Genomic DNA, 18,180 nt, shown 5'->3' on the forward strand with positions numbered 1-18,180 from the left:
GAGCTGGGGGAGAGAGACGTGAGAGTGGGGAGCAGGGGGAGAGAGAGACGTGAGTGGGGAGCAGGGGGGGAGAGAGATGTGAGTGGGGAGCAGGGGGAGAGAGAGACGTGCGAGTGGGGAGCTGGGGGGGAGAGACGTGAGAGCGGGGAGCAGGGGGAGAGAGAGATGTGAGTGGGGAGCAGGGGGGAGAGAGACGTGAGAGTGGGGAGCAGGGGGAGAGAGTGGGGAGAAGGGGGGAGATGTTTTGTCTCAGTGTCTGTTTTCTCTTGTAGTTCTTGTGTTATCGTTTGCACAAGACCCAGCTGCCCCGATGTTCCTCCAACACTCTGTTATCTACAAGACAGATGGGCACGCAGACCTCGGGGTAAGACTCCCTTAGGATTCCTCTTCCCACTATACCGTCATACAGCCTCTCCTCCTCCTAATGCTTTCATGCTGTTCCTTTTACCACCTAGTTCATGTCTTCCAGGGTCCTGTTCCCTTTCTGTGTCCTACACTGCCTGCAAATATGGTATCTATGACGGCACTGCCTCCGTAGCACGCCATCGCTACTCTAGCACTCCACCACCTTTCTTTCACGTTACTGCCTCCATAGCACGCTATCGCTTCTCCAGCATGCCATCTTCTCCCTAACACACCACTGCCTCCATAGCACTCTATCGCTTCTCTAGCATGCTACCTCCTCCCTAATACGCCATCGCTTCTCTAGCACGCCACTGCTTCCCTAGTACACCACCGCCTCCCTAGCATGCCATCACTTCCTAACACATCATTGTCTTCCTAGCACACCCCTTACTCTCTAGCATGCCACCTCCTCCCTAATACGCCATCGCTTCTCTAGCACGCCACTGCTTCCCTAGTACACCACCGCCTCCCTAGCATGCCATCGCTTCCTAACACATCATTGTCTTCCTAGCACACTCCTGACTCTCTAGCACACTTCTATTGCACGCCACTGCTTCTCAAGCACGCCGCCTCTCTAGCTAGCCATTGCTTCTCTAACCCATATTGTAGCGTTGAGTCCCCTTACAGCCATGTAACTACCGGGACAGATTCCTGTCATCGCTTTATCTGTCTCTGATCTTTGGAGGACAGAGGAGGACGAGGGTCAGGGACATTACTACAATTATTTAGTAAAAAAAGTTTAGTTAACTGGTTGTGTGCCAGACCTCCCTGATCAGAGTTTATCTTTCTTTAACCCTGCGGTTCCTGGAATTGTCCCTGTGAGGTTACCGGTGTGGCCTAGGAAATACAGGAGACTGGGTGGGGGTGGACAGGAGACTGGGGTGCGTTACAGAAACACCGATGTATGATGGTAAGCGTCCAATTGCGGGGCACAGTGTTTAGCATATGTCCTTATTGGAGAAATCACTCAGAGCCAATGGACTAAGAGCTGATAGTCTAATGATGTCACAGGGTGTCTGTCAGGATCGCAGTGTAATGCTGTCACAGGGTGTCAGGAGCCCAGTGTAATGATGTCACAGGGTGTCTGTCAGGAGCAGTGTAATGATGTCACATGGTGTATGTCAGGAGCGAAGTGTAATGATGTCACAGGATGTCTGTCAGGAGCGCAGTGTAATGATGTCACAGGGTGTCTGTCAGGAGCTCAGTGTAATGATGTCACAGGGTGACTGTCAGGAGCAGTGTAATGATGTCACAGGGTGTCTGTCAGGAGCAGTGTAATGATGTCACAGGGTGTCAGGAGCAGTGTAATGATGTCACAGGGTGTCTGTCAGGAGCTCAGTGTAATGATGTCACAGGGTGTCTGTCAGGAGAGCAGTGTAATGATGTCACAGGATGTCTGTCAGGAGAACAGTGTAATGATGTCACAGGATGTCTGTCAGGAGCAGTGTAATGATGTCACAGGGTGTCTGTCAGGAGCTCAGTGTAATGATGTCACAGGGTGTCTGTCAGGAGCGCAGTGTAATGATGTCACAGGGTGTCAGGAGCTCAGTGTAATGATGTCACAGGGTGTATGTCAGGAGCGCAGTGTAATGATGTCACAGGGTGTCTGTCAGGAGCAGTGTAATGATGTCACAGGGTGTCTGTCAGGAGCTCAGAGTAATGATATCACAGGGTGTCAGGAGCTCAGTGTAATGATGTCACAGGGTGTCTGTCAGGAGCTCAGTGTAATGATGTCACAGGGTGTCAGAAGAGCAGTGTAATGATGTCACAGGGTGTCTGTCAGGAGCACAGTGTAATGATGTCACAGGGTGTCAGGAGAGCAGTGTAATGATGTCACAGGGTGTCAGGAGAGCAGTGTAATGATGTCACAGGGTGTCTGTCAGGAGAGCAGTGTAATGATGTCACAGGGTGTCTGTCAGGAGCAGTGTCATGATGTCACAGGGTGTCTGTCAGGAGCAGTGTAATGATGTCACAGGGTGTCTGTCAGGAGCGTAGTGTAATGATGTCACAGGGTGTCTTTCAGGAGCTCAGTGTAATGATGTCACAGGGTGTTTGTCAGTATCAGTGTAATGATGTCACAGGGTGTCAGGAGCTCAGTGTAATGATGTCACAGGATGTCTGTCAGGAGCGCAGTGTAATGATGTCACAGGGTGTCAGGAGCAGTGTAATGATGTCACAGGATGTCTGTCAGGAGCTCAGTGTAATGATGTCACAGGATGTCTGTCAGGAGCTCAGTGTAATGATGTCACAGGGTGTCTGTCAGGAGCGTAGTGTAATGATGTCACAGGGTGTCTTTCAGGAGCTCAGTGTAATGATGTCACAGGGTGTTTGTCAGTATCAGTGTAATGATGTTACAGGGTGTCAGGAGCTCAGTGTAATGATGTCACAGGATGTCTGTCAGGAGCGCAGTGTAATGATGTCACAGGGTGTCAGGAGCAGTGTAATGATGTCACAGGATGTCTGTCAGGAGCTCAGTGTAATGATGTCACAGGATGTCTGTCAGGAGCTCAGTGTAATGATGTCACAGGGTGTCTGTAAGTAGATCAGTGTAATGATGTCACAGGGTGTCTGTCAGGAGCAGTGTAATGATGTCACAGGGTGTCTGTCAGGAGCAGTGTAATGATGTCACAGGGTGTCAGGAGCTTGGTGTAATGATGTCACAGGGTGTCTGTCAGGAGCTCAGTGTAATGATGTCACAGGGTGTCTGTCAGGAGAGCAGTGTAATGATGTCACAGGGTGTCTGTCAGGAGCGCAGTGTAATGATGTCACAGGGTGTCAGGAGCTCAGTGTAATGATGTCACAGGGTGTCTGTCATGAGTGCAGTGTAATGATGTCACAGGGTGTATGTCAGCACAGTGTAATGATGTCACAGTGTGTCTGTCAGGAGCACAGTGTAATGATGTCACAGGGTGTCAGGAGCAGTGTAATGATGTCACAGGGTGTATGTCAGCACAGTGTAATGATGTCACAGGGTGTCTGTCAGGAGCTCAGTGTAATGATGTCACAGGGTGTCTGTCAGGAGCACAGTGTAATGATGTCACAGGGTGTCTGTCAGGAGAGCAGTGTAATGATGTCACAGGGTGTCTGTCAGGAGCGCAGTGTAATGATGTCACAGGGTGTCAGGAGAGCAGTGTAATGATGTCACAGGGTGTCTGTCAGGAGAGCAGTGTAATGATGTCACAGGGTGTCTGTCAGGAGCAGTGTAATGATGTCACATGGTGTATGTCAGCACAGTGTAATGATGTCACAGGGTGTCTGTCAGCACAGTGTAATGATGTCACAGGGTGTCTGTCAGGAGAGCAGTGTAATGATGTCACAGGGTGTCTGTCAGGAGCAGTGTAATGATGTCACAGGGTGTCTGTCAGGAGTGCAGTGTAATGATGTCACAGGGTGTATGTCAGCACAGTGTAATGATGTCACAGGGTGTCTGTCAGGAGCTCAGTGTAATGATGTCACAGGGTGTCTGTCAGGAGTGCAGTGTAATGATGTCACAGGGTGTATGTCAGCACAGTGTATGATGTCACAGGGTGTCTGTCAGGAGCGCAGTGTAATGATGTCACAGGGTGTCTGTCAGGAGCAGTGTAATGATGTCACAGGGTGTCTGTCAGGAGCAGTGTAATGATGTCACATGGTGTATGTCAGGAGCGAAGTGTAATGATGTCACAGGATGTCTGTCAGGAGCGCAGTGTAATGATGTCACAGGGTGTCTGTCAGGAGCTCAGTGTAATGATGTCACAGGGTGACTGTCAGGAGCAGTGTAATGATGTCACAGGGTGTCTGTCAGGAGCAGTGTAATGATGTCACAGGGTGTCAGGAGCAGTGTAATGATGTCACAGGGTGTCTGTCAGGAGCTCAGTGTAATGATGTCACAGGGTGTCTGTCAGGAGAACAGTGTAATGATGTCACAGGATGTCTGTCAGGAGCAGTGTAATGATGTCACAGGGTGTCTGTCAGGAGCGCAGTGTAATGATGTCACAGGTGTCTGTCAGGAGCGCAGTGTAATGATGTCACAGGGTGTCTGTCAGGAGCTCAGTGTAATGATGGCACAGGGTGTCTGTCAGGAGCTCAGTGTAATGATGTCACAGGGTGTCTGTCAGGAGCGCAGTGTAATGATGTCACAGGGTGTCAGGAGCTCAGTGTAATGATGTCACAGGGTGTATGTCAGGAGCGCAGTGTAATGATGTCACAGGTTGTCTGTCAGGAGCAGTGTAATGATGTCACAGGGTGTCTGTCAGGAGCTCAGAGTAATGATATCACAGGGTGTCAGGAGCTCAGTGTAATGATGTCACAGGGTGTCTGTCAGGAGCTCAGTGTAATGATGTCACAGGGTGTCAGAAGAGCAGTGTAATGATGTCACAGGGTGTCTGTCAGGAGCACAGTGTAATGATGTCACAGGGTGTCAGGAGAGCAGTGTAATGATGTCACAGGGTGTCTGTCAGGAGAGCAGTGTAATGATGTCACAGGGTGTCTGTCAGGAGCAGTGTCATGATGTCACAGGGTGTCTGTCAGGAGCAGTGTAATGATGTCACAGGGTGTCTGTCAGGAGCGCAGTGTAATGATGTCACAGGGTGTCTGTCAGGAGAGCAGTGTAATGATGTCACAGGGTGTCTGTCAGGAGCGTAGTGTAATGATGTCACAGGGTGTCTTTCAGGAGCTCAGTGTAATGATGTCACAGGGTGTTTGTCAGTATCAGTGTAATGATGTCACAGGGTGTCAGGAGCTCAGTGTAATGATGTCACAGGATGTCTGTCAGGAGCGCAGTGTAATGATGTCACAGGGTGTCAGGAGCAGTGTAATGATGTCACAGGATGTCTGTCAGGAGCTCAGTGTAATGATGTCACAGGATGTCTGTCAGGAGCTCAGTGTAATGATGTCACAGGGTGTCTGTCAGGAGAGCAGTGTAATGATGTCACAGGGTGTCTGTCAGGAGCGTAGTGTAATGATGTCACAGGGTGTCTTTCAGGAGCTCAGTGTAATGATGTCACAGGGTGTTTGTCAGTATCAGTGTAATGATGTCACAGGGTGTCAGGAGCTCAGTGTAATGATGTCACAGGATGTCTGTCAGGAGCGCAGTGTAATGATGTCACAGGGTGTCAGGAGCAGTGTAATGATGTCACAGGATGTCTGTCAGGAGCTCAGTGTAATGATGTCACAGGATGTCTGTCAGGAGCTCAGTGTAATGATGTCACAGGGTGTCTGTAAGTAGATCAGTGTAATGATGTCACAGGGTGTCTGTCAGGAGCAGTGTAATGATGTCACAGGGTGTCTGTCAGGAGCAGTGTAATGATGTCACAGGGTGTCAGGAGCTTGGTGTAATGATGTCACAGGGTGTCTGTCAGGAGCTCAGTGTAATGATGTCACAGGGTGTCTGTCAGGAGAGCAGTGTAATGATGTCACAGGGTGTCTGTCAGGAGCGCAGTGTAATGATGTCACAGGGTGTCAGGAGCTCAGTGTAATGATGTCACAGGGTGTCTGTCATGAGTGCAGTGTAATGATGTCACAGGGTGTATGTCAGCACAGTGTAATGATGTCACAGGGTGTCTGTCAGGAGCACAGTGTAATGATGTCACAGGGTGTCAGGAGCAGTGTAATGATGTCACAGGGTGTATGTCAGCACAGTGTAATGATGTCACAGGGTGTCTGTCAGGAGCTCAGTGTAATGATGTCACAGGGTGTCTGTCAGGAGCACAGTGTAATGATGTCACAGGGTGTCTGTCAGGAGAGCAGTGTAATGATGTCACAGGGTGTCTGTCAGGAGCGCAGTGTAATGATGTCACAGGGTGTCAGGAGAGCAGTGTAATGATGTCACAGGGTGTCTGTCAGGAGAGCAGTGTAATGATGTCACAGGGTGTCTGTCAGGAGCAGTGTAATGATGTCACATGGTGTATGTCAGCACAGTGTAATGATGTCACAGGGTGTCTGTCAGCACAGTGTAATGATGTCACAGGGTGTCTGTCAGGAGAGCAGTGTAATGATGTCACAGGGTGTCTGTCAGGAGCAGTGTAATGATGTCACAGGGTGTCTGTCAGGAGTGCAGTGTAATGATGTCACAGGGTGTATGTCAGCACAGTGTAATGATGTCACAGGGTGTCTGTCAGGAGCTCAGTGTAATGATGTCACAGGGTGTCTGTCAGGAGTGCAGTGTAATGATGTCACAGGGTGTATGTCAGCACAGTGTAATGATGTCACAGGGTGTCAGGAGAGCAGTGTAATGATGTCACAGGGTGTCTGTCAGGAGCTCAGTGTAATGATGTCACAGGGTGTATGTCAGGAGTGCAGTGTAATGATGTCACAGGGTGTCTGTCAGGAGCGCAGTGTAATGATGTCACAGGGTGTCTGTCAGGAGCGCACTGTAATGATGTCACAGGGTGTATGTCAGGAGCGCAGTGTAATGATGTCACAGGGTGTCTGTCAGGAGCGCAGTGTAATGATGTCACAGGGTGTCTGTCAGGATCTCAGTGTAATGATGTCACAGGGTGTCTGTCAGGAGTGCAGTGTAATGATGTCACAGGGTGTCAGGAGCTCAGTGTAATGATGTCACAGGGTGTCAGGAGCTCAGTGTAATGATGTCACAGGGTGTCAGGAGCTCAGTGTAATGATGTCACAGGGTGTCTGTCAGGAGCTCAGTGTAATGATGTCACAGGGTGTCAGGAGCTCAGTGTAATGATGTCACAGGGTGTCTGTCAGGAGCGCAGTGTAATGATGTCACATGGTGTCAGGAGCAGTGTAATGATGTCACAGGGTGTCAGGAGCAGTGTAATGATGTCACAGGGTGTCAGGAGCGTAGTGTAATGATGTCACAGGATGTCTGTCAGGAGCAGTGTAATGATGTCACTGGGTGTCTGTCAGGAGAGCAGTGTTATGATGTCACAGGGTGTCTGTCAGGAGCGCAGTGTAATGATGTCACAGGGTGTCTGTCAGGAGCAGTGTAATGATGTCATAGGGTGTCTGTCAGGAGCAGTGTAATGATGTCACAGGGTGTCTGTCAGGAGCTCAGTGTAATGATGTCACAGGGTGTCTGTCAGGAGCTCAGTGTAATGATGTCACAGGGTGTCTGTCAGGAGCGCAGTGTAATGATGTCACAGGGTGTCAGGAGCAGTGTAATGATGTCACAGGGTGTCAGGAGCGTAGTGTAATGATGTCACAGGATGTCTGTCAGGAGCAGTGTACTGATGTCACTGGGTGTCTGTCAGGAGCTCAGTGTAATGATGTCACAGGGTGTCTGTCAGGAGCAGTGTAATGATGTCACAGGATGTATGTCAGGAGCAGTGTAATGATGTCACAGGGTGTCTGTCAGGAGCTCAGTGTAATGATGTCACAGGGTGTCAGAAGAGCAGTGTAATGATGTCACAGGGTGTCTGTCAGGAGCACAGTGTAATGATGTCACAGGGTGTATGTCAGGAGCTCAGTGTAATGATGTCACAGGGTGTCTGTCAGGAGAGCAGTGTTATGATGTCACAGGGTGTCTGTCAGGAGCGCAGTGTAATGATGTCACAGGGTGTCTGTCAGGAGCAGTGTAATGATGTCACATGGTGTCTGTCAGGAGCAGTGTAATGATGTCACAGGATGTATGTCAGGAGCAGTGTAATGATGTCACAGGGTGTCTGTCAGGAGCTCAGTGTAATGATGTCACAGGGTGTCAGAAGAGCAGTGTAATGATGTCACAGGGTGTCTGTCAGGAGCACAGTGTAATGATGTCACAGGGTGTATGTCAGGAGAGCAGTGTAATGATGTCACAGGGTGTCTGTCAGGAGAGCAGTGTAATGATTTCACAGGGTGTCTGTCAGGATCAGTGTAATGATGTCACAGGGTGTCTGTCAGGAGTGCAGTGTAATGATGTCACAGGGTGTCTTTCAGGAGCTCAGTGTAATGATGTCACAGGGTGTCTTTCAGGAGCTCAGTGTAATGATGTCGCAGGGTGTCAGGAGCTCAGTGTAATGATGTCACAGGGTGTCAGGAGCACAGTGTAATGATGTCACAGGGTGTCTTTCAGGAGCTCAGTGTAATGATGTCGCAGGGTGTCAGGAGCAGTGTAATGATGTCGCAGGGTGTCAGGAGCAGTGTAATGATGTCACAGGGTGTCAGGAGCTCAGTGTAATGATGTCACAGGATGTCTGTCAGGAGCACAGTGTAATGATGTCACAGGGTGTATGTCAGGAGCGCAGTGTAATGATGTCACAGGGTGTCAGGAGAGCAGTGTAATGATGTCACAGGGTGTCTGTCAGGAGCAGTGTAATGATGTCACAGGGTGTCTGTCAGGAGCAGTGTAATGATGTCACAGGGTGTCAGGAGAGCAGTGTAATGATGTCACAGGGTGTCTGTCAGGAGAGCAGTGTAATGATGTCACAGGGTGTCTGTCAGGAGCAGTGTAATGATGTCACAGGGTGTCTGTCAGGAGCGTAGTGTAATGATGTCACAGGGTGTCTGTCAGGAGCAGTGTAATGATGTCACAGGGTGTCTGTCAGGAGCGTAGTGTAATGATGTCACAGGGTGTTTGTCAGTATCAGTGTAATGATGTCACAGGGTGTCAGGAGCTCAGTGTAATGATGTCACAGGATGTCTGTCAGGAGCGCAGTGTAATGATGTCACAGGGTGTCAGGAGCTCAGTGTAATGATGTCACAGGGTGTCTATCAGGAGTGCAGTGTAATGATGTCACAGGGTGTCTGTCAGGAGCTCAGTGTAATGATGTCACAGGGTGTCTGTCAGGATCTCAGTGTGATGATGTCACAGGATGTCTTTCTGGAGCGCAGTGTAATGATGTCACACTGTGTGTCAAGAGCGCAGTGTAATGATGTCACAGGGTGTCTGTCAGGAGCAGTGTAATGATGTCACAGGGTGTCTGTCAGGAGCACAGTGTAATGATGTCACAGGGTGTCTGTCAGGATCAGTGTAATGATGTCACAGGGTGTCTTTCAGGAGCGCAGTGTAATGATGTCACATTGAGTCTGTCAGGAGCGCAGTGTAATGATGTCACATTGAGTCTGTCAGGAGCGCAGTGTAATGATGTCACAGGGTGTCTGTCAGGAGCAGTGTAATGATGTCACAGGGTGTCTGTCAGGAGAGCAGTGTAATGATGTCACAGGGTGTCTGTCAGGAGCTCAGTGTAATGATGTCACAGGGTGTCTGTCAGGAGCAGTGTAATGATATCACAGGGTGTCTGTCAGGAGAGCAGTGTAATGATGTCACAGGGTGTATGTCAGGAGCGCAGTGTAATGATGTCACAGGGTGTCTGTCAGGAGCTCAGTGTAATGATGTCACACGGTGTCAGGAGCGTAGTGTAATGATGTCACAGGGTGTCTGTCAGGAGTGCAGTGTAATGATGTCACAGGGTGTCTGTCAGGAGCTCAGTGTAATGATGTCACAGGGTGTCAGGAGCTCAGTGTAATGATGTCACAGGGTGTCAGGAGCGCAGTGTAATGATGTCACAGGGTGTCTGTCAGGATCAGTGTAATGATGTCACAGGGTGTATGTCAGGAGCGCAGTGTAATGATGTCACAGGGTGTCTGTCAGGAGCAGTGTAATGATGTCACAGGGTGTCTGTCAGGAGCGTAGTGTAATGATGTCACAGGGTGTTTGTCAGTATCAGTGTAATGATGTCACAGGGTGTCAGGAGCTCAGTGTAATGATGTCAGGAGCAGTGTAATGATGTCACAGGGTGTCTGTCAGGAGAGCAGTGTAATGATGTCACAGGGTGTCTGTCAGGAGCACAGTGTAATGATGTCACAGGGTGTCTGTCAGGATCAGTGTAATGATGTCACAGGGTGTATGTCAGGAGCGCAGTGTAATGATGTCACAGGGTGTCTGTCAGGAGCAGTGTAATGATGTCACAGGTGTCTGTCAGGAGCGCAGTGTAATGATGTCACAGGGTGTCAGGAGCTCAGTGTAATGATGTCACAGGGTGTCTGTCAGGAGCAGTGTAATGATGTCACAGGGTGTCTGTCAGGAGCAGTGTAATGTCACAGGGTGTCTTTCAGTAGCTCAGTGTAATGATGTCACAGGGTGTCAGGAGCTCAGTGTAATGATGTCACAGGATGTCTGTCAGGAGCACAGTGTAATGATGTCACAGGGTGTATGTCAGGAGCTCAGTGTAATGATGTCACAGGGTGTCAGGAGAGCAGTGTAATTATGTCACAGGGTGTCTGTCAGGAGAGCAGTGTAATGATGTCATAGGGTGTCTGTCAGGAGCAGTGTAATGATGTCACAGGGTGTCTGTCAGGAGCAGTATAATGATGTCACAGGGTGTCTGTCAGGAGCAGTGTAATGATGTCACAGGGTGTCAGGAGCTTGGTGTAATGATGTCACAGGATGTATGTCAGGAGCGCAGTGTAATGATGTCACAGGGTGTCAGGAGCTCAGTGTAATGATGTCACAGGATGTCTGTCAGGAGCACAGTGTAATGATGTCACAGGGTGTCTGTCAGGAGCGCAGTGTAATGATGTCACAGGGTGTCAGGAGCTCAGTGTAATGATGTCACAGGGTGTATGTCAGCACAGTGTAATGATGTCACAGGGTGTCTGTCAGGAGAGCAGTGTAATGATGTCACAGGGTGTCTGTCAGGAGCTCAGTGTAATGATGTCAAAGGGTGTCAGGAGCAGTGTAATGATGTCACAGGGTGTCTGTCAGGAGCAGTGTAATGATGTCACAGGGTGTATGTCAGGAGCAGTGTAATGATGTCACAGGGTGTCTGTCAGGAGCAGTGTAATGATGTCACAGGGTGTCTGTCAGGAGCAGTGTAATGATGTCACAGGGTGTCAGGAGCAGTGTAATGATGTCACAGGGTGTCAGGAGCGCAGTTGAATGATGTCACAGGGTGTATGTCAGGAGCGCAGTGTAATGATGTCACAGGGTGTCTGTCAGGAGCAGTGTAATGATGTCACAGGGTGTCAGGAGCGCAGAGTAATGATGTCACAGGCTGTCTGTCAGGAGCAGTGTAATGATGTCACAGGGTGTCAGGAGCGCAGTGTAATGATGTCACAGGGTGTATGTCAGGAGAGCAGTGTAATGATGTCACAGGGTGTCTGTCAGGAGCGCAGTGTAATGATGTCACAGGGTGTCTGTCAGGAGCGCAGTGTAATGATGTCACAGGGTGTCTATCAGGAGAGCAGTGTTATGATGTCACAGGGTGTCTGTCAGGAGCTCAGTGTAATGATGTCACAGGGTGTCAGGAGCAGTGTAATGATGTCACAGGGTGTCTGTCAGGAGCAGTGTATGATGTCACAGGGTGTCTGTCAGGAGCGCAGTGTAATGATGTCACAGGGTGTCTGTCAGGAGCAGTGTAATGATGTCACAGGGTGTCTGTCAGGAGCGCAGTGTAATGATGTCACAGGGAGTCTGTCAGGAGCAGTGTAATGATGTCACAGGGTGTCTGTCAGGAGCAGTGTAATGATGTCACAGAGTGTCAGGAGCAGTGTAATGATGTCACAGGGTGTCTGTCAGGAGCGCAGTGTAATGTCACAGGGTGTCAGGAGCGCAGTGTAATGATGTCACAGGGTGTCTGTCAGGAGCGCAGTGTAATGATGTCACAGGGTGCCAGGAGCGCAGTGTAATGATGTCACAGGGTGTCAGGAGCAGTGTAATGATGTCACAGGGTGTCTGTCAGGAGTGCAGTGTAATGATGTCACAGGATGTCTGTCAGGAGCGCAGTGTAATGATGTCAAAGGGTGTCAGGAGCAGTGTAATGATGTCACAGGGTGTCTGTCAGGAGCAGTGTAATGATGTCACAGGGTGTCTGTCAGGAGCTCAATGTAATGATGTCAGGAGCAGTGTAATGATGTCACAGGGTGTCTTTCAGGAGAGCAGTGTAATGATGTCACAGGGTGTCTGTCAGGAGCAGTGTAATGATGTCACAGGGTGTCTGTCAGGAGCAGTGTAATGATGTCACAGGATGTCTGTCAGGAGCGTAGTGTAATGATGTCACAGGGTGTCTGTCAGGAGCGCAGTGTAATGATGTCAAAGGGTGTCTGTCAGGAGCGCAGTGTAATGATGTCAAAGGGTGCCAGGAGCGCAGTGTAATGATGTCACAGGGTGTCAGGAGCAGTGTAATGATGTCACAGGGTGTCTGTCAGGAGCGCAGTGTAATGATGTCACAGGATGTCTGTCAGGAGCGCAGTGTAATGATGTCACAGGGTGTCAGGAGCAGTGTAATGATGTCACAGGGTGTCTTTCAGGAGAGCAGTGTAATGATGTCACAGGGTGTCTGTCAGGAGCAGTGTAATGATGTCACAGGGTGTCTGTCAGGAGCGCAGTGTAATGATGTCACAGGTTGTCTGTCAGGAGCACAGTGTAATGATGTCACAGGGTGTCAGGAGCAGTGTAATGATGTCACAGGGTGTCTGTCAGGAGCAGTGTAATGATGTCACAGGGTGTCTGTCAGGAGCAGTGTAATGATGTCACAGGGTGTCTGTCAGGAGCAGTGTAATGATGTCACAGGGTGTCTGTCAGGAGCAGTGTAATGATGTCACAGGGTGTCTGTCAGGAGCAGTGTAATGATGTCACAGGGTGTCAGGAGCAGTGTAATGATGTCACAGGGTGTCAGGAGCGCAGTGTAATGATGTCACAGGGTGTCTGTCAGGAGCGCAGTGTAGTGATGTCACAGGGTGTCTGTCAGGAGCGCAGTGTAATGATGTCACAGGCTGTCTGTCAGGAGCAGTGTAATGATGTCACAGGGTGTCAGGAGCGCAGTGTAATGATGTCACAGGGTGTATGTCAGGAGAGCAGTGTAATGATGTCACAGGGTGTCTGTCAGGAGCGCAGTGTAATGATGTCACAGGGTGTCTGTCAGGAGAGCAGTGTAATGATGTCACAGGGTGTCTATCAGGAGAGCAGTGTTATGATGTCACAGGGTGTCTGTCAGGAGCTCAGTGTAATGATGTCACAGGGTGTCAGGAGCAGTGTAATGATGTCACAGGGTGTCTGTCAGGAGCAGTGTATGATGTCACAGGGTGTCTGTCAGGAGCGCAGTGTAATGATGTCACAGGGTGTCTGTCAGGAGCAGTGTAATGATGTCACAGGGTGTCTGTCAGGAGCAGTGTAATGATGTCACACTGTGTCTGTCAGGAGCGCAGTGTAATGATGTCACAGGGTGTCTGTCAGGAGCGCAGTGTAATGATGTCACAGGGTGTCTGTCAGGAGCGCAGTGTAATGATGTCACAGGGTGTCTGTCAGGAGCGCAGTGTAATGATGTCACAGGGTGTCTGTCAGGAGCGCAGTGTAATGATGTCACAGGGTGCCAGGAGCAGTGTAATGATGTCACAGGGTGTCTGTCAGGAGCGCAGTGTAATGATGTCACAGGATGTCTGTCAGGAGCGCAGTGTAATGATGTCACAGGGTGTCAGGAGCAGTGTAATGATGTCACAGGGTGTCTTTCAGGAGAGCAGTGTAATGATGTCACAGGGTGTCTGTCAGGAGCAGTGTAATGATGTCACAGGGTGTCTGTCAGGAGCAGTGTAATGATGTCACAGGGTGTCTGTCAGGAGCGTAGTGTAATGATGTCACAGGGTGTCTGTCAGGAGCGCAGTGTAATGATGTCACAGGATGTCTGTCAGGAACAGTGTAATGATGTCACAGGGTGTCTGTCAGGAGCGCAGTGTAATGATGTCACAGGATGTCTGTCAGGAGCAGTGTAATGATGTCAAAGGGTGTCTGTCAGGAGCGCAGTGTAATGATGTCAAAGGGTGTCTGTCAGGAGCGCAGTGTAATGATGTCACAGGGTGTCTGTCAGGAGCGCAGTGTAATGATGTCAAAGGGTGTCTGTCAGGAGCGCAGTGTAATGATGTCACAGGGTGTCTGTCAGGAGCGCAGTGTAATGATGTCACAGGGTGTCTGTCAGGAGCGCAGTGTAATGATGTCAGGAGCAGTGTAATGATGTCACAGGGTGTCTGTCAGGAGAGCAGTGTAATGATGTCACAGGGTGTCTGTGAGGACCTCAGTATAATGATGTCACAGGGTGTCTGTCTGGAGCAGTGTAATGATGTCAAAGGGTGTCTGTCAGGAGCGCAGTGTAATGATGTCACAGGGTGTCTGTCAGGAGCGCAGTGTAATGATGTCACAGGTTGTCTGTCAGGAGCACAGTGTAATGATGTCACAGGGTGTCAGGAGCAGTGTAATGATGTCACAGGGTGTCTGTCAGGAGCAGTGTAATGATGTCACAGGGTGTCTGTCAGGAGCAGTGTAATGATGTCACAGGGTGTCTGTCAGGAGCAGTGTAATGATGTCACAGGGTGTCTGTCAGGAGCAGTGTAATGATGTCACAGGGTGTCTGTCAGGAGCAGTGTAATGATGTCACAGGGTGTCTGTCAGGAGCAGTGTAATGATGTCACAGGGTGTCAGGAGCGCAGTGTAATGATGTCACAGGGTGTCTGTCAGGAGCGCAGTGTAGTGATGTCACAGGGTGTCTGTCAGGAGCGCAGTGTAATGATGTCACAGGCTGTCTGTCAGGAGCAGTGTAATGATGTCACAGGGTGTCAGGAGCGCAGTGTAATGATGTCACAGGGTGTATGTCAGGAGAGCAGTGTAATGATGTCACAGGGTGTCTGTCAGGAGCGCAGTGTAATGATGTCACAGGGTGTCTGTCAGGAGAGCAGTGTAATGATGTCACAGGGTGTCTATCAGGAGAGCAGTGTTATGATGTCACAGGGTGTCTGTCAGGAGCTCAGTGTAATGATGTCACAGGGTGTCAGGAGCAGTGTAATGATGTCACAGGGTGTCTGTCAGGAGCAGTGTATGATGTCACAGGGTGTCTGTCAGGAGCGCAGTGTAATGATGTCACAGGGTGTCTGTCAGGAGCAGTGTAATGATGTCACAGGGTGTCTGTCAGGAGCGCAGTGTAATGATGTCACAGGGTGTCTGTCAGGAGCGCAGTGTAATGATGTCACAGGGTGTCTGTCAGGAGCGCAGTGTAATGATGTCACAGGGTGTCTGTCAGGAGCGCAGTGTAATGATGTCACAGGGTGCCAGGAGCGCAGTGTAATGATGTCACAGGGTGTCAGGAGCAGTGTAATGATGTCACAGGGTGTCTGTCAGGAGCGCAGTGTAATGATGTCACAGGGTGTCTGTCAGGAGCGCAGTGTAATGATGTCACAGGGTGTCTTTCAGGAGAGCAGTGTAATGATGTCACAGGGTGTCTTTCAGGAGAGCAGTGTAATGATGTCACAGGGTGTCTGTCAGGAGCAGTGTAATGATGTCACAGGGTGTCTGTCAGGAGCAGTGTAATGATGTCACAGGGTGTCTGTCAGGAGCGTAGTGTAATGATCTCACAGGGTGTCTGTCAGGAGCGCAGTGTAATGATGTCAAAGGGTGTCTGTCAGGAGCGCAGTGTAATGATGTCAAAGGGTGTCTGTCAGGAGCGCAGTGTAATGATGTCACAGGATGTCTGTCAGGAACAGTGTAATGATGTCACAGGGTGTCTGTCAGGAGCGCAGTGTAATGATGTCACAGGATGTCTGTCAGGAGCGCAGTGTAATGATGTCAAAGGGTGTCTGTCAGGAGCGCAGTGTAATGATGTCAAAGGGTGTCTGTCAGGAGCGCAGTGTAATGATGTCACAGGGTGTCTGTCAGGAGCGCAGTGTAATGATGTCACAGGGTGTCTGTCAGGAGCTCAGTGTAATGATGTCAGGAGCAGTGTAATGATGTCACAGGGTGTCTGTCAGGAGAGCAGTGTAATGATGTCACAGGGTGTCTGTGAGGACCTCAGTGTAATGATGTCACAGGGTGTCTGTCTGGAGCAGTGTAATGATGTCACAGGGTGTCTGTCAGGAGCTCAGTGTAATGATGTCACAGGATGTCTGTCAGGAGCACAGTGTAATGATGTCACACTCTGTCTGTCAGGAGCACAGTGCAATGATGTCACAGGGTGTCTGTCAGGAGCAGTGTAATGATGTCACAGGGTGTCTGTCAGGAGCGCAGTGTAATGATGTCACAGGGTGTCTGTCAGGAGCGCAGTGTAATGATGTCACAGGGTGTCTGTCAGGAGCAGTGTAATGATGTCACAGGGTGTCTGTCAGGAGCGCAGTGTAATGATGTCACAGGGAGTCTGTCAGGAGCAGTGTAATGATGTCACAGGGTGTCTGTCAGGAGCAGTGTAATGATGTCACAGAGTGTCAGGAGCAGTGTAATGATGTCACAGGGTGTCTGTCAGGAGCGCAGTGTAATGATGTCACAGGGTGTCAGGAGCGCAGTGTAATGATGTCACAGGGTGTCTGTCAGGAGCGCAGTGTAATGATGTCACAGGGTGCCAGGAGCGCAGTGTAATGATGTCACAGGGTGTCAGGAGCAGTGTAATGATGTCACAGGGTGTCTGTCAGGAGCGCAGTGTAATGATTTCACAGGATGTCTGTCAGGAGCGCAGTGTAATAATGTCACAGGGTGTCAGGAGCAGTGTAATGATGTCACAGGGTGTCTGTCAGGAGCAGTGTAATGATGTCATAGGGTGTCTGTCAGGAGCTCAATGTAATGATGTCAGGAGCAGTGTAATGATGTCACAGGGTGTCTGTCAGGAGCGCAGTGTAATGATGTCACAGGGTGTCTGTCAGGAGCACAGTGTAATGATGTCACAGGGTGTCAGGAGCAGTGTAATGATGTCACAGGGTGTCTGTCAGGAGCAGTGTAATGATGTCACAGGGTGTATGTCAGGAGCAGTGTAATGATGTCACAGGGTGTCTGTCAGGAGCAGTGTAATGATGTCACAGGGTGTCTGTCAGGAGCAGTGTAATGATGTCACAGGGTGTCTGTCAGGAGCAGTGTAATGATGTCACAGGGTGTCAGGAGCAGTGTAATGATGTCACAGGGTGTCAGGAGTGCAGTGTAATGATGTCACAGGGTGTCTGTCAGGAGCGCAGTGTAGTGATGTCACAGGGTGTCTGTCAGGAGCGCAGTGTAATGATGTCACAGGCTGTCTGTCAGGAGCAGTGTAATGATGTCACAGGGTGTCAGGAGCGCAGTGTAATGATGTCACAGGGTGTATGTCAGGAGAGCAGTGTAATGATGTCACAGGGTGTCTGTCAGGAGCGCAGTGTAATGATGTCACAGGGTGTCTGTCAGGAGCGCAGTGTAATGATGTCACAGGGTGTCTATCAGGAGAGCAGTGTAATGATGTCACAGGGTGTCTGTCAGGAGCTCAATGTAATGATGTCAGGAGCAGTGTAATGATGTCACAGGGTGTCTTTCAGGAGAGCAGTGTAATGATGTCACAGGGTGTCTGTCAGGAGCAGTGTAATGATGTCACAGGGTGTCTGTCAGGAGCAGTGTAATGATGTCACAGGATGTCTGTCAGGAGCGTAGTGTAATGATGTCACAGGGTGTCAGGAGCAGTGTAATGATGTCACAGGGTGTCTGTCAGGAGCGCAGTGTAATGATGTCACAGGATGTCTGTCAGGAGCAGTGTAATGATGTCAAAGGGTGTCTGTCAGGAGCGCAGTGTAATGATGTCAAAGGGTGTCTGTCAGGAGCGCAGTGTAATGATGTCACAGGGTGTCAGGAGCGCAATGTAATGATGTCACAGGGTGTCTGTCAGGAGAGCAGTGTAAAGATGTCACAGGGTGTCTGTCAGGAGCGCAGTGTAATGATGTCACAGGGTGTCTGTCAGGAGCTCAGTGTAATGATGTCAGGAGCAGTGTAATGATGTCACAGGGTGTCTGTCAGGAGAGCAGTGTAATGATGTCACAGGGTGTCTGTGAGGACCTCAGTGTAATGATGTCACAGGGTGTCTGTCTGGAGCAGTGTAATGATGTCACAGGGTGTCTGTCAGGAGCTCAGTGTAATGATGTCACAGGATGTCT

The 18,180-nt window shown here is 49.9% G+C and overlaps 1 protein-coding gene across 1 annotated transcript in view; it reads left to right on the forward strand.

Annotated features, from left to right (window-relative positions):
- The first annotated feature begins 277 nt into the window (after nt 1-277).
- The window catches only part of ADCK5 (aarF domain containing kinase 5), a 183,621-nt gene continuing 165,718 nt past the window's right edge, over nt 278-18,180 (forward strand). Inside the window, 1 exon segment of the mRNA XM_088458901.1 lies at nt 278-364. Coding sequence (XP_088315027.1) covers nt 345-364 — 20 coding nt within the window. The 5' untranslated portion in view covers nt 278-344.

This window comes from Taudactylus pleione, unplaced genomic scaffold, assembly GCF_031769625.1.
Source record: "Taudactylus pleione unplaced genomic scaffold, aTauple2 ptg000863l, whole genome shotgun sequence".
NCBI classification, from domain to species: Eukaryota; Metazoa; Chordata; class Amphibia; order Anura; family Myobatrachidae; genus Taudactylus; species Taudactylus pleione.